Source organism: Molothrus aeneus, chromosome 1, assembly GCF_037042795.1.
Source record: "Molothrus aeneus isolate 106 chromosome 1, BPBGC_Maene_1.0, whole genome shotgun sequence".
Classification (NCBI taxonomy): Eukaryota; Metazoa; Chordata; class Aves; order Passeriformes; family Icteridae; genus Molothrus; species Molothrus aeneus.
Genome location: NC_089646.1, coordinates 8,056,396 through 8,083,676, shown reverse-complemented (window position 1 = coordinate 8,083,676; position 27,281 = coordinate 8,056,396). Strand labels below are relative to the sequence as shown.

Below are 27,281 nucleotides of genomic sequence, written 5' to 3'. Positions count from 1 at the left end.
GAATGCTATACTAAAACTATGCTAAAGAATAGAGAAAGGATAAAGAGAGAAGGCTAAAAGATAATGATGAAAAACTTGTGTCTCTCTCCAGAGCCCCAACACAGCTGGGTGGTGATTGGTTATTAAGTAAAAACAATTCACATGAAACCAAAGAAACATTGTTGGTAAACAATGTCTAAACCACATTCCAAAGCAGCAAAACACAGGAGGAACAAATGAGATAATATTGTTTTCCTTTTTCTCTGAGGCTTCTCAGAGATAATATTGTTTTCCTTTATCTCTGAGGCTTCCCAGGAGAAGAATCCTGGGCAAGGAGATTTTTCCAGAAAATATAACGGTAACAATTATCCCAATGAATTCCTTCAATAACAGTGCCATTCACCTGACAGCTTCCAGCTGATCCTTCTCTTCCAGAAGGCCGAGCCTCCTCCTGACCTCGTGCAGCAGCCTGGCGCCCTGGAAACCGCTGCCGCGCCCGTCAAACTTGAGCACGATGGCGCTGTGGGAGCTGACCATGACGCTCTCCCACGTCACCTCAAACCTCTCTGTGACGATCTGGCTGCCAGGTGTGCCATCCCTGGAACAGAAACAGGCATCAAGGAAAGGTAACAGCACCCAACACCCTCCCCAGGGCTGTGGGATTGCCGTGGGTGGGCACCCACAGCCCCATGGGGCAGGGTGAGGTGACACAGGTTTCTGGAAAGGGACACCAGTCTCCTCAAGGATGGTGTTGTAGATGGATAATGAGATGATTGGCTCTTGCAGTTAGAAGATAACTATTTTGTGAATATTAAGAAAAGCTTTAGTGATGTATAGTTGTTATAAAATCAAACGAGGCCAGACTTCAAGAAGAAAAAGGCTCTTGTTTATTAGAACCAACTACAGGGCACGGAGAGTTTGAGATAAGCTCAAACTCCCACGCAACAAGCCAAAAATAACAACGCGTCCCAAACACGCTGGGCTCCCCCCCAAAACGTAAGTTCCTCAGAAAGAGAAAAACCCCAAACTCAACCAAAACCCTCATTTTTGTAATCCCTCTCAGGTCCAGGATTGGTGGGTTTTGGATCTATGCATTGATTGGTTGGTTTCTGGCGTTCTCATTGGATATTCCTTCAATATTAATATTCCTTCTGGATCAATCATTTTCTTGGGGCATCAAATGATTGGTCAAGTCCCCTGTCCAACCACCACCTGCCCCCTTCGACCATCGCCCCCACCAAACCCTGGATCTCCCCTCCCCAGGACCCACAACAAATATTCATCAACCCACCCCAAAACAACAATTCTCACCTCAGCCCTAATTTAACACAAATTGAACACCATTTATAACATAGTTATGTTATTGTAGTTTAGATGTCCTCTGTTCTCCCTGTAGTTCCCTTTTCCCCCTGTATTGTTGCCATCAGACAGCCTTGGCTGTCCAGGACAGGTACAAAGAAGGCTGCACATGTGTCCCTTACCTGGGGCAGTGGGGAATGGAAAAGCTTGGAGCTTAGAGGGTGAGGCATGGCAACACCTGACCTCCAATCCAGTGACAAGAAAGCAGTTTCCACTGATAAATGGCAAAGAAGAGCTGACTGACAGACCTTGGGAGGGCCAAGGCTGGCTGATGCAACCCCCAGGGGGATAAAAGTCTGAGCATCCATCTTGAAGATGAACCTGCCACGTGGTATCCAAGAGGGCAGTTCCCAGCACTGCAGATTTTTCCTTATGTAGTCCTTTGTTGTATTTTTGTTAAGGTTTAATAAACCTTTTTAAATTTTCAAAGTGAGCAGTTGTCTCTCACAATGGTGTGCAGGAGGATGATTGTGTGGGGTGGGTTTTGAGGCTGGGTGGAAGCTGTGGGTTGGTTTCTGCCTCCCTCTGTGCACAGCAGCCCCTAAGCTGAGGTTTGAACCACACCTGCAAGCACATCTCTAGCTGGTCAGGATTCCCCCTGTGAGTAACCAGGTATCAGTTGAGTTTTCCCTTTTTTATGCCTGCTCTAATGTATATTTGTATTCTACATTCCCCAAAGCTCTTTTTTAATTTTGGCTGAAGTGGTTCTGTCATCACTGCCTCACACAACTACAGAGGGAAAGGACTCTTCTGAAGTTATAAAAAACAGCTTAATGCCCAATTTGGCTCATAATTGAGAAGGGGAAAAGAGTGGGCAAGGCCTCCTCTTCATCTTTCTGCTTAGGATCTGATCCTGTACAGGGGAACTGTCTTGAGAAATACAGACCCTACTTCAGCCAGGCAGCTCAGAAAAACAAGGGATGATGATGATGATGATGACTTTTAAACAATAATTTTAGGCTCAGATTACTGTAGAGCCACTGGCATTTTTATCCATTTTTTTTGGTCATTTTTGGAGTTCTCAGAGACATCAGGCACTTCCCTGCAGGACTTCAATGCACATGTGTCTCCAGTAATTTGTATTTATCCAAGTGAGACCCTGGCCCACCCAGCTCCAGGGGCAACCCAATCAAGTGCTGGGTGCTTGATGAGAGCCAATCTTCCTCCAGCACTTTGGAAATGAAGCAGGTTTTCTCTGCAGTAATTCCATGATGTAATGACACGCTCTCTGGAGTGGCTTTGTCCTCCATGGAGAGTTGTTCAGGGTGGCACAGGCATTCACCAGGCATTCATCCCTCCTGCATGAGGCTTTTCTCTCATGGGGTGTTCCCTGGCAGGCAGCAAATGATGCACTGGGATGCAGCCAGGGCCAAACGGGTTCTTCCAAGGTCAGTGAATTCCCTCCCACAGTTTCTTTCCAAATTGCCAAAAAAACCCCATTCAGTAATGTGTATTATTGTTTCTAAATGTTGCATAATGAAATACCCATCTGCTCTGCCTGCCAGGAGGAAAACCTACCTATTTAATATAAATGCTAACTTTGTGGAGATATTCAAAGGTTTCCAGCTCTCTCTTTACTGTCACTTCAGCGAACACCAGCACTTAAAAGGGAATGATTTCTGCATGAGGGCACCTAAAATTTAAGCTTTAGTAAGGCTGACTGAATTCTACTCTAAAATTTCCTGTTAATCACAAGGTGGGTGCCCTAAGCACTGGGACAGCAAGCCAAAATTCATCTTGCATTCCTCCTCCTCCCATTGATGCCCCACAAGTGATTGAAGTGTGTGTGAAACACCCTCACAAAATCCCAAATTTGCTCTGCAGGATTTCAACAGGGTGCCCTCCTGAGAGCTGAAAACCTTGGCTCAAACGTGGGAAAGAAGGAATGTACATCTGGCCTCTCCCAGCTGTGAAGTGAGATGGGGTAGGAATCAGTGTGCTGGACTCTGGCGTTCCTTGTACAAAACATATCTTAAAGGTTTCTGATCATGGCCAAGGTTTCCAAGCTGCCCTGATAATGTGAGCAGAAAGAAAGGACAAGAGAGAACTTACACAACCAAAAGCAAGGGGTAGTGAGCGGTGTCTGCAAAGGTTGCTGGCTTTAAGATCTGCATTGGCAATCCTAAGCAAAAAAAAGAACAATTAACAAGATATCTTCGATATGGCAATGCTGACATGATTCCAAAAGATTTTTCTGGTGTTTTGGCAACAGATAAGTAGGAGCAAAATGGCATTTCTTCAGAGGCTGTGGAGAATATCACCTTAGAAACACAGATGTTGCCAAAGAAAAGACCCATATTGTGATAGCTGAGGTGACAAGAAATGTAAATGGGGAGTACAGTGCAAGCTGCTCAGTCATGCATCACTTTTACAGCGTTCAATTAACATCTGTCAATAGCTACAATTTTCCTTTTTTGGCAGCTGGATGAGTGATGCAGACAGAAATCAATATTTCAGGGCAGCAGAGAGGGAGGAAAATTGGCAATGAAAATGGTAATTTAAAACCCAATTAAGTATGGTGGCTGGGAGAGAAATAGAATTATTTTGCTATAATGGTGTGAGGACAGAGGAAGAAACAAGTATTTGAATCCTAACTTCCAAAGGGTTAAATTTTGTTATAAATGGGAGGCAAAGGTGCTGAAGCTCAAGTTACACTGGTACAGAACCAATGTAAAGGAGGGCTGTGATCACTAAAGCTTCTTTTAACTGAATGTCATTTCTGTGGCTTTGTATCAATAGCCAAAATTGCCTCCATAAAAACAATCTCTGCATCAACAGCGGCACATTTATTTTTGAAACGTTAACTACAATCTAGATTAGCAAAAGCCCAGCAATTAAATCGGTGTTAGGAGCATTTTCAGTAGATTAATACACAGATTAGCAGCACGGTTTAAGTGGCTTGCTTTGCAATCGTTGCCTGACACTCTGCCTAATTAGTTATTCCATCTGAATGCTAATAGCTGCAAATTGGATCAATGGCCCAGGGACAGCCAAAAAGGCCATGGATTGACTTTAAATATTACAAAGTGCTATGTGTAGTGTTCCCCAGGCTGCTCAGCTCAAAGCTTTGGAAACACAGGGATGTCACAGCAAAATGGCCAGTTTGTATTTATTATATATATACACACAAGTATATTTTTGGTTAAATGAGAAGAATTGCAATGAGGCCTGTATTTAAAAAAATTAGTATCAAGCTGAGTTATCCCAAATAAACTGCCAGTCTCACATGAGCTGGCTCATGGGGGAAATATGGGTTCTTTATCCATCCTTTCCTGTCCATAAAACTTGGAAGTGCACGTCTGTTCCTGTTACTTTATGCACTGGTTTATGTTCCTTATGCCCATGTGGCAAACAGAACATTTTAGGGCCATTGTTACCCTTTTCAAATGGCAGCCAGCTCTCAGCCTTTGTTTCACATTTTATAACTTCTGGAAACGGCTGCAATCAGTAACCTGCCCCCAGCACAGCTTGCTGCTTTCACTTCACTCCTCTGGCCTGAGAAATACACTCCTTCCTGGCATGGGAAACATTATGGGCCACACTTTGAACCCAGAGTCTTTGGAGTTTTGTTCTAGAGTTGCCACCATACATGCAGGCTGGGATTTGGGGGAGTCTTTGTGCATCTCTGAGTATGTGGATTTTCCCCATATGGGGATAAGGTATCTGCTTACAGCCAGGGGAGATGTATTAAATATTAAGCCCCGAATGTTTCGGGGTGTGTCCTGCCTGGCTTCGTCTGGCTTCGCTGCTGGACCAAAGGCGGCAGCTGTGGTGTTTTTCACCCCAGAGATGCCTTTGGCTGGCTAGGTGCTGCAGCTGGGCGCTCAGAACAAGTCCAGGCAGAATAGGAACTCAGTTTACCTTTGGTGGAAAAGGTTCAGACGGTGAAGAGAAAAGGAGCGGGTTCTGCCGTGTAGCTTAGATCCAGAGTTTATTGTAGCATGGTAGACCTCTGAATGTGGTATCAGCTCCAGCCAGACAGGCAGAGACCGAACCACGGCAGAGACACGGCAGAGACCCCGACCGCACGGTCTCGTGTTCTTTTTAGCCCCGAGGACAGGGGGACAGAGGGACAGGTGAGGGCCAACCAGGTGTGAGCAGGGGAAGGGTCAGGGGATGTGGACGCTGGGACAAACCATTGAGCTCAGGCCTGGGGGGCATCTGCCAATCACTCAACACCTTGCTGGAAGGTGCCAGGCAGGAGGGCACAGGGGGAGGGGAAAAGGTTGGCATCCTTGAGGGGGATGGGATAGGTGAGACAGGAAATGGCGAGGCACTGCAACAGAGATGGTTTTTTTAGGTTGTTTCAGGTACAACTACAGAGACAGGCTGACCCTTTGGCTGTTTGCCACCAGGCTTTTCTATCCCTCTTTGGGATATATATATATATATATACATATATATATATATATATATGTATATGGGGAATGATTATACAAGTGGTAGAAATAGCACACCAGCTGCAGGTGCAAACTGCTGTAAGTGTTTGCTTTCTTTACTCCACGTGAAATTTCCTTTGTCTTTCCTCATAAAGAGTTTTTTTTTTTTTTGTTTTTCTTTGTTGGTTTTTTTTTTATTATTTTTTTTAACCCTCCCAAGTCATGGCTTTTTTGAAGAATCCTGGGTGACTCCAAAGGGCAGTCATGCAAGAGTCATCTTCATTCACTGCAGCTCAGATTGTGCACTGAGAGGCAGCCATGGCTGTAGGCAGCAAGCACACACATTATCCCACTCCAAACCCATTTCAAATGACACACACACGCCCAGGGCAAAAGCTTCCATCAATGAGGCACCCCACCATGTCATTTCCTAGAGTGGCTTTTTCTTCACAGAGGAAGTTTTAAGAGGAAAAAAAAAATCCAACCCTATCATTTTGCCTTTCTTCAGCTGAGTTCTCATCAAATTCTGCCTCTGTAATAACCTCCTTATGTAGCACATTCCAGGAGAGTGCTTTGCAAACTGTGTACGTTTATTGAGAGTCAAAGTCATTTTTCCTCCTGCCAGTCTAGTCAGGATGGCTGTATCATTTCACAGCTACAGCAGTGAAAGAGAAAAATAAGTGAGAAGAAAGGTGCTACTTACTGTAATCATCTATCTTGATTTCCATGTATTCTACCTTAGGCATTTGCCTGTCATTTACAGCCAGCTGCACATTTTCATTTACCTCCAGCTCAAAAATTTCTGAAAGAAGAACAGGACAAGATCACAAAAACTTTTGGCACAGTTTGTGAAAATGCATTTTAACATTTTATAATCACCTTGATATATACAAAACAAGTTTCCTTACAAATGGATTTCCTTCTAATCCTCACAGAAGTCTAATTCACTTAAATCTTTGAAACCCCTTCCAAGTTCTGCATTGGCAAAAAGCTACAGTCCTGAAATCAGAGACATTCAGCTGATTTGCAGGAGGTGGGAAGGTGACCTGGGACACCACCATGGGTCCCAGTCAGACATCCACCCAGCATGCCAAGATAGATCTCAAGTGAAGAGGTCCTCAAGGCTCTGTCCCAATTATAGATAATAAATAGGAAGGGGAGGAGACTATGGAGGGCTTCAGCCAAAGCTGTGCTGCTGTGCAAGAAAAAATCCATGGGAGGGAAAGCCATGGAGACAGGAGAGTGGAGAAAGCCCATACAAACCTGTAATATCAGGTTTTGCAGCAGTCTTGACTTTTGGAGTGTTTCATAATTATTAATTTTACTTGTGTGTCTGACCCAAGGACTGTCTGGATCACAAATAGAGGATTCCTTCTTCCTTCCTGAGATTTAACTTCTATCCCCACATCCTGGCCATGTGCTCTACCTGCTGAACCTCTTCTAGAAAAAGCAGCCCCCTCCAGCAGCAGAAAGAATAAATCCTTCCCAGTGGCAGGGAAAGGGCTCCTCTGTAGGGGACACCTCAGGCTGGGTGTCTTACATGGTGGGAAATGTCTCCATGTGTGGGCAAAGCTCCTGAGCCCATGGAGGGGGGATTCAAGGGCTGGGCTGAGGGAATCCTGGTCTAGAGAGTGCTCATTCCCCTGGCATCAGTCTGGGTGTGAACCAGGGGGATCCAGGGCATTATCTCTGCCACATGAACCCAAGGAGGGTGTGGGATTTCACATCCCATTGTGTGTGTCACTGACTGTAACTTCCCTTTTGAGACACACTGATGAATTCATATGTAACCCCAGCTCCTCAAATAACAATTCTGGTACCTGATCATCCTGCTCTCACTGCCCATCTCTGCTGGGCAGCCAGACAAAACCTTGCCCTTCCCAGTTAATATATTTCAGAGATCTTTCAGCAGTAGTTATTGGTTCAGTGACTATTCACCCTGCTTCTGCAAAGCCTGGCCCTTTATCAAAGACACAGCTCCCACAAAAGTGGCAGAGCAACAGCCTATTACGTTTAGTTAAATATTAAGATTCTCATTTAATTATGGCACACACAAGTAGCTTTATCAGCAGAAAGGGGCTTGCCACGTAGGGGAATTTAGTCAAGCCCTTTTATTTGTTCATATAATTGCCTTCACAGAAAGCCAGGAAGACTGTGGAGGAAATAAAAAGATTGGCATATCTCCTAAAGGACTTTCCTTTTTGCTTTAGGACCACAGGGAGCTTGAGTCTGTGGAGTACAAATGGTCATTGCTTAATTAAATGTAAGCATTCTCTAATATTCAGTGCAACTCACTATTATCAGATTATTGCAGAATACAGAGGCAGACTCCCTTTTATAGAGTAATGGGCTCATATTAAATAAGTAAATTCAGTAACATGCAACTGTCAGTTGCCCTTTATTCAAAAGCAAAAGAGTGAAGGGGGAAAAAAGAAAAGAACCAGGGGGAATGGTAATTGTATGCAGAAAATCATGAATTTCAGTAGAGGATGTGTTCTGCACATGAGTAGACTGAGTTCTCTGTGTAATAGATGCTACCCATATGCATCTGTCAAAGTAAAACTAGTCCTGGTGTGTTTTGTTTTAGTTTTTGAAGCCCTCCATTTACAGTTTCTGTTTTATATTGTCTGTCATTTTATTCACCTAAAAGTATTTTATAAAACTGTACAGGAGGGTGTAACACCACTCATGAGAGCACTATCCCATGCTGGTATGGCCACTCAGACACCTCCATGTCTATGCTAAAATTCAGGTGTTTTATTTAAAGTGGAGGAGAAAGAAAGTGACTTTGGAGCTGCAGGTCAGGGTGAAGAAGCTCTCCTGGCTGAAGGGCCTTGTGGAAATCAGCTGGGCTGCTCTGGGGTTACCCTTGGGGAGGGCACTGCCAAACTCAGGCTCTGCTGAGATGAAGAAGGACCTGACCTTGTGCCAAAAGCCTTTCCTGTGACACTCCCTGCCTTCAGTGGGAAATGAAGCAGGTCAGCATTTCACAGTAAATCTTTAGTACATGAAACCAAATTTCTTGGTTTGCTCACTCTCTTTTTTTTTTTCGAAACAAGAGCAGTGAGTTGCTGTAAATCCAGATAAGTAAAACTTTTACTTGATAAACTGGTATTGACTGTGTGTAAAACAGATAGAAATAGAATAAAGGTGTTGCTTAATACTTGGGTCACATCAGGGCCTGAAGTCCCTGACTGCAGTTAAGGCTGGGCTAAATTCTTTGTTAAAATGAAGATGATGTTTTCCCATCCAAATGATGGGAACAGATAAATCTTGGTTTCATGTGAGACTCAGTACCACACTCTGCCAGAGTGGAACCCCAGAAGCTCCATGGCTTTTTGGACTCTACATTGCCAGTCTGATAATGACTACAGAGAATGTCAAATGTTTTGAGGGAAGAGACCTGGTTTTGGAATGATTCCAGCTTTGCACTGATGTAGATGCAAATCATTAGCATGACAAAGCTTTACCAAACAATAAGTGCTACAATCTCCATGGACAGATCTGGGAACCAGGCAGAGGCACCACTTGTGGGGCTCCCTCCTCTGCATTATCTCTGGTAATTCATATCAGAGTGATTTTATTAAAACCACAGATTAGGCTAAATATTTCTTACATTTATCTCATCTTATTTCTTATATATGAGATGCAAAACAAAATCAAGACTAACAAAAAAGAGAGATTTGAATTATGCATTTTTTTGAGACAGAGGATAACAAACATGCTCCAACCAGTCTTTTCACCCCAAACAGCAGCTGTTGTGATGGCAGTACAACAGCTCTGCAAGTCCCTCTGCCTTGCAGAAAACCTGCATTTAGGCAGAGTGTGGGGTCCCCAGGAGTGTAAGTTTAGCAAAAAGCAGCTACATCTCAATGTCCTGCCTGGCTGCTTTTCTCCGAAGAGTTGCAAAGCTCAAGCCCATTCTTACTCTGTGCATCTGTTGTGTTGTGAACAGTCACCATCGGGACACGGGGACCTTGGAAAGGAGAAGAAAAGGACTTGGTTAAATTTCTGTCAAAACACACACACACACACACACACACACACACACACGTGAACCTGGGTTTGAATTCCATGGAGCTCAAGGCTCTTGAGACTCGCTTTTCATGCAAGAGTAATCTAAAAAGCAAATCACACTGGTGTTAGAAAGAGTTTATGACTAGATGACAGTCCTGTAGACTCAAAGACATATGAGGTTTCAAAGCTCTTTCCCAACAGACCACTAAATGCATCTTTCCCTAATTTGTAAACATTATAATTAGCACAAACACAATTAAATCACTTGCCTTTAAAATTATTCTAATGACACCCAAACATCACAGCACAAAGCATTAACATTTTGTATGCTATGGATAAATATTGCTGTTTTGCATATTATATTTTCTCTTAATGAATTAAACACCAGCTTGGCTCTCACACTAAAAAGGGCCACATATTCTGTCTTAAAATGCAGCATTTGGGTATTGAAACCAGAGAGTGTTGTACAAAGAGGATTATCATTACTATGCAGTGTACATGAGTGAACCACACAATTCACTGCCACAGGATGCTGCAGCACTCAGGATGCCACAATTTTAACCAATGCTGCAGGGTGCTTTAGTCCTTAGCACAGTGATCTAGGCTCATCTTCTTGTTCAGAAAGCCATCAAGTGGCTGATTGATAGAAAAATGGGATGGTACATGAGATCAAACTCATATTATGGTTGTCAGCTTGTCTTTTTTTTTTTCAGTTGCCATCCGGTGACTGCTCTTGGAGACAGGACACTGGGGCAAGGTGGGCAGACCCAGGACAGCCACTCACATGTTGCTCCCATATCTGTTTGCATATTTTTCCTTCAGCCTGACAATACTGCTCAGGATGGTGAAAGTAGCCTTGCAGTGATGAAACGGTGAATTCTTCACCTCAGAGACAGTGGATATCTTCCTTTCCTTCCCTTTCCCCACAATGTAACGTGGTACAACAGCAGCAGGTGTGAGCAGCTGGGGGGAAGTGTGTGCCCAGCAGAGATCCCAGCAGCGGGGCCAGGAGGCTCCCATGTCGTGTGTGTGGGAAGATCCCAGAACCAGAGAACCATGGAATCATCTAGGTTGGAAAACACCTCTAAGATGATTGAGTCCAACCATTAACCCAGCACTGCCAAGCCCACTAAACCATGTCCCTCAGTGCCACATTTACATGTCTTTTAAATACCTCCAGGAGTGGTGGCTGCATCACTTCCCTGGCCAGCCTGTTCTGATGCTTGGGAAACCTTTTGGAGAAAAGATTTTTCCTAATATTCAATCTAAACCTCCCCTGGTGAAACTTGAGGCCATTTCCTCTTGCCCTGTCGCTTGTTCTTTGGGAGGAGAGATCAACCCCACCTGGCTGCACCCTCCTTTAGGGAGGTTGTAGAGAGTGATAAGATCTCCCTGAGTTTCTTCTTCTCCTAAACACCCCCAGCTCCCTCAGCTGCTCCTCACAGAGGACCTGTGCTCCAGACCCTTCCCCACCTCTGCTGCCCTTCCCTGGACAGGTTCCAGCACCTCAATGTTTTTTCTTGTGAGGGACCCAAAGCTGAACACTGAATATCAAAAAACCCAATGTTCTTTAAGCTTCAAAAGTAAGACAGCTTTAAGAGACTGACATTCCCTGAGATTTTAAGTTGCCTTCTGAAGCCATTCAACCTACAAATCCTAAATCCTGTGGGATCATCACCTGTGCAATGGCAATGTGTGTAGGGCTGGCTGAGAACAATCCCCTGAAATGCTTTAACTGGGAGTGTGCACAGAAATGGCAACAAAAGCAGGTTCCTGTGAGCCATTCACACTGGTTTGGTGCATGAAATAAGTTCTTGAGAGCAAGAAAAGCTTTAAGGTGCTGTAATTGTGTCAGTGGTTTTCCCTGTGGTGCCAAGAACCCACATCCCATTGCAGGCAGAGTGTTATAACCAGACCTTACCTATACAGAGAAAAGGCAGAAAATTATTTTATTTATAATTAAGCTGACTACTATGACAACCTGATTTTATTTCCTTGGAATCAAGAATCTCCTCCTGTGACAATCCAATTCTTTTGTTAGCACCAATTTTTAGAATGCAGGAAGGTGAATTATAATGCACTAAGGAAAACAGCTTTTCTCACCAGGATTTAGCTGAATTTACCTTTCTCCTACTGATATACATTGATATGCTGACCATATTTATTTATCAATCTGCCCTGCTTTTTCCCTGCAGTCCCAGAAGCCAGACTGCTGGAAAAGCAGTGAAACCTAATAAACATGGGTGTGATAAAATCATCACTGAAAAGAAAAGGAATCCTCCCAAATGGCTTCAGTTGGAGCTAGAGAAGTCCTTTAATTAACACCAAAATGCCAACAAAAAGAAAGGGGTAAAGAAAGAAATACAATGCATATAATCCTTTTATTTTCTTATATATTTTTCCATTCTTTTCTGGTGTTTGCACTGAAAAAGCTGTGAGAAACTATTAAATAAAGAGAAATTCTAGTGTGTAGTTTAGGAAGTTATATGTATTATATATTGTGTTAGTCTCTCTACTAACTACTGCTACTGTTACTGTGCCATCTACCCAAATCAATGTTCTTAAACAAAGTCCTATATAAAGATATTCAGTTTAAGGTAATATGAAATTTAAAAAAGTAATTAAAAATTAACAAGTCTCCTTGAAAAAGTAGATTTTTTACTTGCTTAATTTTTATTTTTTAACAAACAAGGAAAAATAATAAAGACAGACAACTACAGAGTAGGATCATCTCTGTGAAAAGGATTACTCTTAATATTAAATATTCTCAGGGATAACACTCCAGCTAGAGAATGCACTTCACTTGTGAGCAGGCTGAAAGTCATCAAGAAGAAAAAGTCAATTTTTTAGGAATGACATAAATTGCTTATTTCAGTGCCAGTTTTTAAAGTAAAACAACCCAGTTACATGCTAGACTGTGTCTTTTAATGCACACACATCAGAAGTCTTTCAAGACTCACAAGTTGAGTGCCTAATGCCTGACAGGGACATAAAGAATTCCTTGAAAGGAGAATTGTACATTCATTAACTGCCTCCACAGCTTTATTTTTAAACCTGTGTTGGTGTGACAGTCCCATTACAACATGCCATCTGCTAAATGCCATCCACTGTCATGTGTGGATCTGAGAGGGAAACCTAATTTGTTCACTGAGCTGCTGGGAGCTGACAGAAGCAGGGTGGGGACATCCCCTGCTCTGTCTCCTTCCTCCAGTGCCCATCCAAAGGGGCTTTGATGGGGACTCCTGAGCCCCAGCACATTCTGCTGCTTCTGCTCTTTAACCTGCACTGATGATCCATCCCCCTGTGTCCACCTGCCCTCCTCAGGAACCTTGTGACTGCTCTGCCTCTTGCTCACAGAGATCCTGAGAGCATGGCAGTGATGGGGTCCTTGAAGGGTAAAACTCACTTGTGCTCCTTGAAGGATAAAACACAAAGTTGTCCCTCCACTTAAAAAAAGTAAAGCAGATACTGAGCTGTCAGGACCCAGGATGGCCAGGACCCCTGCCAGGGGGCTCAGGGACCCTGGCACAGAGCCCAAGATGCCCCTGTGGTTTTGATATGACCCGTGGAGCAAATGACCAACCTTAGATGAAGATCTGCAAGCCACAACAGTTTAGGTAGAATAATAGTGAAGTTATCACGGGGTGGAAAAGTAGATTTTGGGGTTTCTGGTATGGAGGTTCAGGGGGCAAGATGGAGGGATCTGGGTGTGTCCAGCCTTTCTCCTTCTTCTTCTTGGCCTCCATCTTCTGCTGTGATGTTGGCACTTTTAGATTGGTTTAGAGTAGAAGCTCACTGTCTAACATAGGTGATAGGTATTGGAAAGTAACTGTAACCATTGTAGTTTTTAGCATAAAGACATAACACTGCCCCAGGGGCAGGCAGAGTGCCTGGAACTGTCCTGCTGGATGGACCTCGGCAGGACAGGAGAAAATTTTTTATAGATAAGATACAATAAACAACCTTGAGACCGAGAAATGAAGAGCCCTGACTCCTCCTTCAAGCACCAGGCTGAGAAAAGAGACTTTCTAACATTTCTTGGGGTCAGTCTGACAAGCTACAGATCCCGACACTGAGCTGCTTTGCCCTATTTGCAAAGGTAAGAGAGACCCAGCTCACACCTTGTAACCTCATGACTGTTCCCAAAATCAGGCGCAGGCCACTTTCTGCATGACATGGTGAAGATGATGCTGCTGGATTTCTTGCCCCAGAGGGGTGGCTACAAGCAGGGCTGTGACACTCCCCAAGGTGTGGGACCTGGCACTGATGTTCCCTGCCACCTCCACCAAAATTTTTAGAGGTGGCACCACACAGGCTCCTGTTATCCCTCTCTGCATCCCTGTGTGAGTGGAATGGGCTGTGCTTGAATGCCATTGCAGGCTCCACTCCCCTCTCCTGCCTCCAGCATTGTACCAGCCAGCTCCAGCATCCTGACAGAAGTTGGAATGATGTTTCTTTATTGATAGCTTAAGAGAAAGGAGCAAAACTATTGACAGAACTTCTGTGTATATCACACTCTGTACATCACAGATAGCTGCATGGTTAATAATGCTGCACAAGTCTCTAGTTACATCAATTAGATTTTCAATTAATACAGATGAAAGTCTGGGTTTATCATAAGGCCTTTGACTTTAAAACCATTACTGTAATTATCCATGCAAGAAGTAAATTGAGCGATATTGCTGTAATGACAACAGGCAAATTTATCATCCAGGAAGTGCTGCCCATCATGATCTGAATGGGCACAGAAACTCAGTGCCTCAGTAATTTGATAACAAAAAGCACTGGCCATGGTTTTTGATCAATTTTTAAGCATCTTTTATTATTATTTCTAAGAGGGTTTTGCTTAAACATGAACGGAAAGAAGCAACTCTAGATGTAAGATAAGGTATAGATTTCTAAATTAAAAATGGAAAATCATTTTACAACCTTGAAGAAAATATTTACCAGACATTTGTTTTGTAATACTTTTTATATTCCAGAGTATTCCTGACATCTTCATGATCTAAACAGCATAGGGAATTATATCAGTTAATATAACTTTAAAATGAAAGTAGTGATTATAAAAAGAATATGAAGTAAAATTGAAGAGAAGTTAATCAAAATTATAGAAGTGTTTAAAAAGGATAAAAAGAGGAATTGTTTTATTCTTCTCATCTATATTCTCAAAGGCTTCAATGTTGCAGATAATTTCAGACCAGAAGCTAAATTCACAGTGTGTAAACAATGAAAATTCAAATACTCTCTGCTAGTGCCACCAGCATATCTCTTAAGCACTGATGAATGATTTAAAAGAGCAGCTGCAAGGGATGGGGGCTGAAAGGGTCTGGCTCTGCACAAGTGAGATAATTGGCAACAGCCATCTCTGTGTACAGATTCCAGATCTCTTTATTTGCTAATCCATGAATTATTTATATGTGCTGCATAAAGTTCATATGTTGGGGTGATGTTATCAGCCTAATAAATAAAGACATGGGGAGTTCCGTGAACCACTGCTCACAATTAAAAGATTTCCCCAATTTGCAGCATTTTCCAGCTGATGCTATGGACAGATGTTTGTGCTGTTTGCTTTGGCAACCCTGTTGACACAAACATCAAATAGATTTATGCTGCTATTCACCCTCCCCAAGGCATTTAATTTTTTAATCAAATCTTCACTTCCTCAAATGTAACTTGTCTTGTAAAATAATCAATCCTGGCTTGTTCTCAGGCAACCACTCTGATGGTGCTGCTTGTCTCTGCCCTGTGTGATACTGGTAATAAATTTCATGCTTACTTTATGTGGAGCAGAAATAAATCTGGGTGCTCTGAGGCAGCATCACTTAGCAGTGACTAGAGGGAAAATGAACAAGAGATTTGGTCTTAATTCCACTACACAGAACAGACCTGATGGGTTCTCCAAAAGGTTACTGGAATGAATAAACATGATCAGGTCCATTCCATGGGATTTTGAGAGGTGCCTGCAAACAGCACTGGGAAGCTGGGCTGGCACTGAGCAGTCCATCCCACTCTCTGCCCTATGGACACGTAAGGACACAGAGCCTTTGGGTCCGAGAAGATCCTCCCTTGCTGCTTCAGGAAATTTTGTGCTACAAAATATTGACAAACACCCTCTAAATATAATTGGGTTTGCTGATGTAATTCTTGCTGGTGTCTTGCTCTTCTGGTAGAAGCTGCTTCCAACTTGAAGCTGTACTGGCTGTCTCCTGTTTACACCTTTTTGGGGTTGTTCCAATAATCTATTTTCTACTCATCATGAGTATTTCCATTTTAGTCAGAGTAGTCATGTGTCCCCAAGAGCTCTCATCGTGTCAGATAAACTGGATTTTTTTAACTCCCTTTTGTAGGACAAAGTTGCTTTTCATCTTAGTCTTCGATGCAAGGGTGTTTTACATTCAGTTACTCCTTCCTGAACAGAAATGACCAGAACTGCAGGTCATCCCTGCTGTTGAGGATGTCCTAATTGTTTTTTTTATAGTGAAACTGCTACGTGCCCATTCTATGGAAAATTCCTTGCCCGATCCATCCTAAAAGAGCATTCACCTTTTCCATGACTCCACAGCAGGTCGGCGGCTTGCAGACATCAGTGTTGCATGCCCAGGCACCATCTTCTTTGCTGACACATTTGTAACTTTTGAGCTTCAAACAGACATGAAAATTTCTTGCCCTGGGTCACCATGTGCCTAATTTTTCTCTTTTTTCTATTAATTTTTCCCAATCCATCCCTGCAAGACATCCAGCTTTTCTCTAGTATTTGTCTCTGCCTTCTGATGATGCTTATCAACTTTTTGTCATAAATTCCACCAGCTTCAACCAGCTTTGGGTTCCCAGGCTGCCAGGGAACAATCTGGGTAAGGTCATTTCCCACACCAGCTCCTAATGAGCCCTGCTGCTGATCTCTAATTAGCCTCTTACTCTTTTTCATCATAATCTGCTTTCTGCTCCTTTTGCTGGCACTTAACCCTCGCTCACAACTCTTTCACTAATCTCCCTCTTCTCCTTCTTAATTAATATCAGCCAATGAGGTGTCACACTGAGTGGGCTGAGCATTTCCTCCCTTTCCTGAGGCTTTGGCTAAGGTTTTAAGAAGCATAATGCAATAATGCATGTGGATGGATCCAGAGAGGAACGTGGCAAACATACAAACTCCAGGGCATGGAGCAGGTACATAACCACCCTAGTGACAAAACCAGCTGTGAAAAGGAGGTAGGTTAGGAGAATTTGTTTGCAGAGTTCATGAACCTGACAGTGCCCCCCTGGAGCTGCAAGTACTGGAGGGAGGAGGGAAAAATTCCAATCCATATGGGGGTACCTGACTTCCCAAAATCCCAGGTTATTTTGTTCTAATATGCTGGTCCAAGCCATGGAATCTGAACAGAAAAATCCCCAACTCCCTCTTCTTTCCAGTTTGTGTTCTATTTGAATACCTCAATTTAGCCTCTTTCAATTCAGTTTTAATCCAGCCTTTCTGCAAACTCTGGAAAGAGATGAAACCAAAAGTTAACACTTGTCCCTATTTTTAAAGTCTAGGTTTCTTATTGGATTAGTACATGCTCGTCCCTTCCAATCCAAACCATCCCATGATTTGATGATATTCAGGGAAAAAAAGATAATTCTTTACAATTGAAATATGAAAGAAAATACTGTCTCAGTGCCATTTATACCTCATTAACAGACTGAATAAAACCCCATTTAATATTTTCTGTTTATTTTATTAAAAACCTAGTATAAATTGATTTAGATAATCCTAATTTATTCTTTTCCATAAGTAAAACTCTCTTGCAACAAAATAATGGCTTCCTAGCTAATTAAGTAATAACTGGTGCTGGATATTAACTTAAAAAACACCACCAACAACCCATCAATGCCATTGCTTCACATTGTCTGGTTATTAAGCTGTTTTCCTCTCATGAGTTCTCAGGTTTTAATACACCCTTAATGTACTGACTGCATTAATAAAGGGCTTAGCAACTACCATGCAAACAGAAAACAAAAGCCAGCAATAAACCTTACAGCTGGTCCAGCTGGCAACCAAGGTGAAAGAAGCAGTTTTCCTCAGAGGAAGCATTAAATCTTGTGGGATGGTAACATCTGTACTACCCACTGCAGAATAATGAGTTCATCCAAGGTTGCTCATATAGCTGGAAATAACGCACATGCACCCTGGTCTTGACATGCAGGAGGCTTCTGCCTGATTTGTGAGGCTTCATTATTTGAAGCATCAGAGGAAGCCTGTTGTCATGGTCATTTATCTCCTGCCAGTGGAGCTCAGATAAAATTTTATATGTACAGAATGACCAAGTGACAAGAACCCTGGCCGGAAGCAGATGATAGATCACCTTCCTCTGGGCAATGCCAGGCAGCTCATATTTACAAGCAAGAATCAAAATGAAAACAGGGTAAAAACATGTTAAAGCAAAGAACACATGGTGCTTTGCAGAATGGGGACATTTCAAAGAGGAGAGGAGTTTCTCTTTAATTCCACATTATTTTTTCAGGCATTGAAATTCACAGACATTTTCTATTCATTTTCTTGTTAAATATTCATGCATATTAGTTTGGGTTCTTTTTTACCTGTTTTTATGTCACTGAGTGTTTATGGGGAGTTTACAACACATTAAAGATGTATAAGACTAGAGTGTAAAAGTTTATAACATAAATGAGAGATCTGCTTAAAGGAAGAAAAAATGTTCTGGGATATCCACAAAAGTCACCATTTTAATTAATCTCAGACTATAAAAATAACTGAAGCCATCACTTTAATTAGTCTCAAACCACAGTCATAACTGTGCTGTTAACAGGAGATAGAAAAGTTCTCACCCAACTCCCAAACCAAGAATACCATCCTCTCTTTTCCTGCAGAAAAACCTCTGGTGGTACCTTCTGTTTGTGCCAAAGAGGGTGTTCATGCCAGCCTGCTGTTCACTCCCAGCATGTGAGGGAGTGAGAATGAGCATCCCCCACCCTGCCTTCACCCACAGGATCTGTGACCCATGAACTGCACACAAAGGGCTTGAGGAGCCAGAGCCAACCTCGGCTGTTAAGTAAGAAAAGGAGTCAAGTGAATGCAAATGTGAATTATATAGTAATTATAATATAAATAGGGCCCAGAGATTAAGCCTGTGCATGCTTTCAAACATCAGAAACTAATTTAGGCTTCATAAGCCTCGGGAAAAGTTCCAGAAGGTCACAGTGTGCCTGGAAGCGCTAATTACAGCCGCCCGCCACCGCGCATACAACAACCCAGGGTGGTGGCAATCATCCTTGTGTGGGAAACCACTCTGGTCACAACAGATAACGCTCCCCCAGTGACCTGGGCTGTGAGCAAGCCCTGGGAATGCCCCCCAGGCCCCAGCACGCTGCTGTGCCCGTTTGTTTAGCATCCTGCTGGGTGGCAACCTGCAGGCACGTGGCTGGGGCACACCCGCTTCCTGCGGGCCCTGAGCACATTGCAGGACATCCAGCTGTGCTTGAGCATTGCCTCTGTGTTTCTGGCGTTTTTAGACAGGTATTTTGGGTGTTTTGGGATAGAACTGAAGCCAGGATACCTGGTTTGTGTGGTCACACAAGGATAGAACCACCTGGGTTCTAACCCAAGATAGGTCTTGGGTATCTTGGGTGCCCTGCTCTCCCAGACTGACCCTACAGTGTTCAGACCCCCAGAGCACACACTGGCAAATATTGGCTTTCTGTCCTTTGCTGGAGACTCAGAACCCAGCCAAGGACAGCTCAGGCTGTTCAGGAAACAAAAACCCTGAAGACCTGCACATCAAGAACCAAGTAGCAAAAATTTATATTGAAGAATACTATAGCACTTTGTGGGATTTATAAAAAAACATTACATCTGGGTCGACTGATGAAAACCATGTTTTATTTTTGAATGATATAGAATATAGATACCACTCTACTCTGGAGTGCAGCAGTAATAGGCTGTAGATATCAGGTGGCCCATAAAAAAATTTCCAAATGATGCTTGGGGTGGTTCTGTGCAGGGACAGGGGTTGACTTTGGTGATCCTTGTGGGTCCCTTCCAACTCAGGGTATTCCATGTTTCCATGATGATGAAATCCTCACTGAGGTTCCCTAAGATACTAAGATGAGTTTAGAATTGTCCATTCTCATCCCCACCTCAGCACTTTGGTCCCATGCCAGCATGTCCCACTCCCTGCAAGATCAGAAATGTTTGTAAAATCATCCAGTAAAACAGCAGAACAGCCTCTGGAACTTCTGATCCCAGCAGAAAAAAAATAAAAATCCATTTAATTTTCATTTAATTCAGTTCCTAGGCCCAGCTCAGAGTGAGCCTGTTTATGGCACAGGCAGCAGGTTGGTGAAAAAGCCCCTGAGGTGGACAGAGAATGGATCTGCACTGACTTTGCCTTCCGGTCCTTGTGGACAGGCAGTGCTGTGTTCCTCTGAGATGTACTGAGGAAAGGTACAATAAGGAGCTTACTAGGGGGTTATTGCATTTCCCAGAAGGGTGAAGTGGGGCCCTGGGAGGCACAACCTGTTGGGACAGCAGCAGAAACAACCTTCCCCTGGGTTTCCTCCTCCCAGTCACCACCTGGCAGTTATTGCTTATGGTGTCAGCAGTAAAGAAAATATTTAAAGCCTTGCCTGATGTCTTCAGAGCTGCTGGCATGGCTATGTGGAGCTGTATGTGCAGCTTCCAGCTGGTGCATATTCCAGCAATAAAATCCAGGTATCAGCTTTTCACATTTGTTTAAACCTAGGTGTGCCTTCTGCACTTTTATATCCATAGGCTCTTGACTTGGTTAATAAAACCCATTTTCAGTGCTAATAGTTATTTCAGCATCCAATTAAGTCACTTTAGATCTCAACAACTTAATTTATCATATTTGCCAAAGGTCACCTGCCAAGCTCTGGCCCTCTTAGCAGGACCAGCTGCACTTGGAAAGCATTTGCTTGAATTCCAGCAGGAAGTGAGCCTTGCAAAGATGCTTTGCCTTGACCATGGGCAGTTTTATGACATTTTTAGTTGACATAAATCCATAAATCTTGCCAGGCAGCAGGCTTTCTACCTAACTAAATTTAAGTAGGGATTAAATGAAGGTATTTCCTCCCTGTGCATTTAATATTGATTTCAGGCCCTGGAGTGAGATATTTGTACACACAACCACAAGCTTTCCCTGGTTATCTGCCAGAGATGCTCCAAGTCATCATGGACTTGTTACCTGGGGAGATTAAATAGGACTGCAGCTTCTTCATCTCTCAAAACCAACAAAAAGAGTTTCTGTTATTTTAATTTGGGCATCATGGGTAGAAAACTCTCCTAATGAAATATTACCCCAGTAGCATTTGAGAAGCAAATTCTTCTAAGAATTCTTCTTCTAAGTTCAGTAGCTCCATATCACCCACAAGAAGCAGGTAGCACACACATGCATTACTGAGCACCCTCCAAGTGAATAAAAGCCACAGGAAAATATTCCCCCTTGCAGCTACACTGGATTTCCCAGATCCTGATGCACTCCCAGTGCTGTGAAAACACAGAATGACATGCTTTAAGCCAAAATGGGTTGTTACATTTTCCATATCTGCTTTTAGTGCTGCTACAACTCAAACCCCAATCTGGTTTGAGATCCCTGCCTGTCTCTAAAGGCACTGAGTGCTGCAATGGGGGCAAGGGAGGCTGGGCTTGCTGGAGCCCTGTCCTGCAGCACACAGAGGGCTCCTCTGATGCTGCAGCACCTGGGAGGACTGGCCCTGCACTTTTTGAGGCCTGTGGTATAATTACAGACTCGTTTTTGGGGTGCTGTTGAGACGAGGCACCGCGCGAACGTCTGCGGCCTTGTTGAGGAGCCTTGTTGGCTCCTCACTCCAGGGCCATTTAATCACTTTTACATGCTGGTCCTGTCACTGGAGTGCTCTCCTGCATGCTGATGGCTGGGGTGCTGTGCTAGGAAGGTTTCTCTGCAGTGAATAGACTGAAGATTCACTGAAGCTTTCAAAACCATTCTGGAAATTTATCTGTCTAGGAGCCTCTGTGCCCCTTATTGTCACTGCACACCTGAGCATGGCAGACAGTAATGGACTTCATTTTCACAGCACCCACAGGAAGCTGGAATTACAAAACCTGCTTGAGTTCTCTAAAGGAGCTTGTGACAGCAGAAAAAAACCAAATCCATGTGTCCTAACCAGCATTTGGCAGCTGGTTAGGACTTCTCAGAGCACTGTTAGCAAATGTGTCTTTGAATTCTCCATGTTTGGATGTGGGTCAACAAATTAAAGCAACTGTTGTAAAAACCACCTGTTTGTATGTGTATGTATCATAGGCATCCACATCCAATTCAAAATTGAGAGAATCCAACAGTACTGTCCAAAAACCATGATTATTTTGTAACAGAAAGGGGAACAAAGAAGCAATCCACCTGCTTTTTGCAGATAAATTTGCCTAAACATGGAGCTGTTTTACAGTTCATAAATAGCCCAGTGCATTCAGGGAAGAGCCAATGTGTGCTTCCATTATGGCTTGCACTGATGTTTACCTGAGCATAACAACTGCTAATTACAATCTGGTTCCAGGGATGTTATTGATGAGACTGTGACATGCAACATTTCTATGTGATATTTAAGGCAACACATGGGCAATGCAGAGAGGTTTAAAACACTGCTTTATGCACAACTGCTTTGTGAATCGTTGATTTACATTTTGCTTGTCCATGGTTAGTTAAAGTATCGCTGTCTCCAGATTTTCCATTGCTTTCCTGGGATGGTAGGTCTGGCCCAAATGGCACAGGTTAAAAGGTCTGATTAAATGAAGGAACTGAGGAAGATGTAGAGAGAGGTTCATTATTCTCCTGCCTGAAGGCATGAACCAACCTCTTATTGCAGGAGCTGGGCAGACACATCCCTGATGGGTACATTATTGCAAAAATCCTGAAGAGGGTTAATTATCCACCATCCACAATGGAGACAGGCTGCAGAAGGAGTCGTGTTTCTGGTCTGTTCCAGGAGTCTGTGCTGCTTTTCCTTGGAGTACTGGCTTGCAATATGAAGATGGAAATGGGGGTCATGATACTTGACTCCAGATGTGTCCATAGGCAAGCCCCCAGTTCTCACTGTGCCTATGCTCCCCACTTGGTAAGAGCATGAAAATGATCATCTGGAGAAAGGTTGTGAAAGGATTCTCACACCTTTCCATAATTCAAATTAAAAACTTAGTGCAGTATTTATTTTGCCAACAATAAAACTTCTACTCCCCCTTTCTGTATCCTGATAAATATCAGTATAGTATTTTCCTGAGATATTAAATAATATTAAGCTCTTTCTGTTGAAGGAGCCATAAATGTAAAAATTGCTGCCAAAAATGTCTCTGTGACATGGTCCCCTGATTTTGATGGAGTAACTGAAGAAAAATGTGATTTGTTTAATTCACAGTGAAAGACAAATGTCATGATCTTCTGTCCTGAGGCAGAAAGTATTCAGACACTTTTATTCACAAAGTAAGTCTTTATGAGTAGAAAACCCTGTTTTTTTGATGAATGTTATATTCAAAATTTCCACAAGAGTGATATTTTAAGCAATTTTCATGTAAAAAAATTCCCCAAAGTCACTTACAAGAAGTGCAGATGAAACAGACTGAATCCATAAGTCAATGGGCAAACCAAAACAAAATGTTACTTTGTTAGTGAAATTCATCAACAAATCCATGTGATTTATTGATTTTAATTTATCTTTTCTATGGCACACATACATTTCTGTCTAAATCAGCTGGTAATCCCATGAGAGAATAAAATACTAGGAAGTTTTCCAAAATATGAATCTCCTCAGAAAAGGTCAACATCTTTATGCAGTAATGACATGAAGTATAGCCGCAATACTAGAAACATTGCTCAGAATTTTATGTTTGCTGACATTAAGAAAAAAAAAAATAAAAATCCTGGGGTTTAAATCTTGAGCTGAGTCATGCAGTGATGCTGATACTGAAGCTGGTGCTTCAAAGGTTTTCCCACCCACCCAGCTGCTGGCTGAGCTTCTCTCACACTGTTCATGGGTTATGCTGTACACAAGGGAGCATTAATGACCCAGTTTTCCCACTTTTCTGACCACCTCCAGCCTCCATTAAAAGTTCCCTTGCCCAGGAGTGCTGGTCTGTGATTTTTAGTAAGAAACCTTCCAATGCTATTAAAAGAAAGCAGGAGAAATGCTGGTGAGCAATCCCTGACTGGGTTTGGAGAGATGGCACCGCTCAAGGACACAAACCTGGGTTTGGATCCTCGCCCCAACACCACAAATGCTTCTCCTAAAGCAGCCCTCATCAGAAAACACTGATTTCCCATCAGAAAACACATATTTCTCATCAGAAAACACTGATTTCACTCGAAGGACTTCATGACTTAGACTCACCCACACTAAAAATTTCTGTCTACGGTAAACTCCAGAAGCACCAAACATTTCAGACTTCTGTCATCTTGTGTTGTGTCCACATCAGTGGGTAGAACAACCTGGGATTCCAAATTCTAAGAGGATTCCAAACCAGGGGTTCAGACCTCCCCACAGTGGAAGGCTGAACCTTAAATCACGCTCTGGGCTCTGTGGTGCTAAAATGTGTTTAAAAGCAAAGTCAGGACAACCTGCCACAAAGCAGAGCCAGATCACTTCATGAAACTTGGTAGTGAAAATCTTTCCTGACCCCAGCAAAATTCTGGAAAATAAAACCAATGTGGAACAACAAAAGGACTTTTCAAGGCTCAGCATAAACCTATTAAGTGAAAAGAGCAAGTGATGCTCCTAAGTGTTCCCATCTCCAGATGGTGTTTCCAAGTTTCACTAAGAGGGAGGAAAGAAGATAATTAAATTCTCAAGAAACAGTTTAAGGAGCTGAGAAGTTTATAGCTACCTGCTGCCTATAAAGAAAAAAAATCTTGCAGCACTTGTCTTTAAAACTCATAAAAGCACAGACAGAATGAATGAATGTCCAATGGCATGAGAAACTTGACTCAGATCCTTGCTAATTTGGTTGTGCTGCTCCTTCATTAGTATGAATCACTCTCAGAGGAGATCCTTAAATTGCAGAGTTTTTTCTAATCAGTGCTTTTGTGCCACTTCTTATCTGTGAATGGGATTGAAACATGATTTTTTTCTGGCAAGATGTAAGAACAATAAATCCTCTTTTTAGGATTTTAAAGATTTCCCAGGCCTATAGGCACCCCTCAGTGCCTCAGGGCCAGCACTGCAGTGACAGAGTTGTTGTCACAATGGGGAAAAGCAGATATACCCAGACAAATTCCTTTTGTACTTGTTCTTTAGGTATTTTATCAAGCACAGCTCAGTTACAACATAACATTTTGCTCCACAGCTGCAGAGTTGCCTGCTAGGAAAGGCAGAAATGACTTCATTTCTGTTACCTGTCATTACTGATCTACAGCATCTAGGCTAAGCTGCTGAGAACCACTGTGCCAGAGAGGAGCCAAATCAGGTGACAATATTTTAACATTTTTTCTTACAAGAATCTGTTTTCTTCTCTCCAAAGAGAGAGACAGCTTTAAAGTCATTTGGCCTGCACAAGACTGACAATAAAGGCCGCCAGTGAGCCACAGACACAGCTTCCAGCAGAGATAATATTCAAAGAGACAGGATAAATAATAGTGGTTTTATGGCATTTTGGAACAAAACAATCTTACTGTACCTGGAAGAGGAGCTATCATAGAAGAAGATAGTTCCCTGTTCAGTTACACTGCTGTCCCTCCTCAAAGTGAAAGCTGTTTCTTCCCTAATTGGTCACTGGTTGAAGAATAACACACAGTGTAGTGGCCAAGGCACTTCTCTATCCTCAGCAACCATGCCAAGCAGGAGACAAACCTCCCCTTAGCCCTTGTTACAGTCCTCTCCCCTCCAATTTTCTTTGTGACATCCCTAAAAATGATTAATCCCTCCTTGATGACACGTGATTATGGAGATCTTTGATTAGCAGGCTGGTAGGCATCCCAAGAAAGCCTCTGCCCTCTACCCCACTCATTTTTATATTGTATTAAATGTCACTAATTGCAGAGATACATGCACAGGCCAGGGTCTTCCTCTCTAGTCCTCTTGCCTCAGAAGGCATTAACCCTTTGTGGGGAAAACCACACGAAACCTAGGGCCAGGATGAGCTTATGGATGAGGTCAGCTGATGGAAGAGGACCAAGTGATGTAAAGGATGCTTTGATGCCACAGTCTGTAATGTCAGGGACATGAACTCCAGGCTCCAAGGAGACATTTGCCAGCTCTGTGAGTCCACCTGAAAGTCTCTGTGATCTCACAGGTTTTTTTAGGTCAGTGAAGACACTGCAGCCAAAACAGCTGAGTGCCAGAGCACCAACTGAGCTGTGCCAGGAGGAGCTGCTTCCCTTTCCCTGCTTTCCCCATGAGCAGCCTCATTGGGAGTTGAGTTTCATTAGTGCTGGCTGGTAACTCTGGGGAGAGACAGAAGGAGCCACTGAAGACAAAGTGACCCCATCTACAGTGGAAATACTAAAACACTGCACAGTTCACTACAGGGGCAGTAGTTGTTAGGGCTTCATCCTTCAGAGAAGGAGCTATCACCTAAAAATGGGCTTTAGGGCTTTATTGGCTGGTGTCATTCAAGCTTGCACCCTACATGTCTGAGTCCCACTCAAGAAACAGGAATAAATTGCTTCCCATAGCCAAAATTTGCAGCTTCTTATCCTTTTCTCAATGAAATTAAAATTTACATCCCATTTCAGATGAGAAAAATCCAACCTCAGTTAAATTTATGTGTAAAATAGCAAACCACTTCCATTCAGATTTTATTTCTGTTTATCTTGGAGGGAACCAGTGGATATGCCTGTGCTGGTTTATGAGAAGAGGCAGAAGTGTAAACCCATATTTTATGGTGAAAATGACAGTAGGAGTGACCTTGGTCAAGCAGATACTGCTTTTTCAACCATGTCTAGAGGAGATAATCTAACAGCAGTCTGCAAAGCATCATGTTTCCTTAAATCCTGCTACAGTAATTCAATCACGAGCATATAAAATTAGATGAAAAATAAGGTAACTAGCCTTCTGGGACTGACTGATTGCAATAAATGTTGCCTCCTGACAGCAAGCATTACACTGCCCTCTTTCAAGAGAGGTTACCTCCTATTGCAGCAGCTGCTCTCATTTCAGCCTGTGCCAGCTTGCAAGGCTGTTAAATGTATTCTGCAGGACAGCAAAAAATCTTTTAAGGAAATTATATGTTGCCTTTCAAGCACCAAAAGAGTGAGTAGAAAACTTCCAGCTTTGACCTTTGGGATCAAATGAGCAATGCCAGACCTTTCTTGTTTTTTTTGGGGGTCCTTTTGAGGAAGATATTTTCCCTTAACCTTGCCTTTCATTTAAGTATCACAAAGTATTTTATAAGCATTGATTGATTGCTTAAATCTTAAAAACCTTGCCATCCATTGTAAAGAAGTTCAGCTGAGCCACAGTCATGTCTGTGGCTCTAGACACAAAGAAATTTGCAACAAAAGGTCACAAAAGAAGGATAGAATGAAACTGAGGTGTGGTGGTGGTTATTCTCTGTCAGTACAGAAATTGCTTTCA

At 42.8% G+C, this 27,281-nt stretch overlaps 1 protein-coding gene across 4 annotated transcripts in view; it reads right to left on the bottom strand.

Annotated features, from left to right (window-relative positions):
* The window catches only part of DPP6 (dipeptidyl peptidase like 6), a 561,667-nt gene that overhangs the window by 5,918 nt on the left and 528,468 nt on the right, over positions 1-27,281 (bottom strand). For all 4 annotated transcript variants that reach the window (XM_066551025.1, XM_066551034.1, XM_066551004.1 and 1 more), the window contains exons 17-20: positions 9,646-9,693; positions 6,421-6,519; positions 3,391-3,460; positions 383-577 (exon numbers count right to left, since the gene is read on the bottom strand). In XM_066551025.1, coding sequence (XP_066407122.1) covers positions 383-577; positions 3,391-3,460; positions 6,421-6,519; positions 9,646-9,693 — 412 coding nt within the window. The remainder of the gene's footprint in view (positions 1-382; positions 578-3,390; positions 3,461-6,420; positions 6,520-9,645; positions 9,694-27,281) is intronic.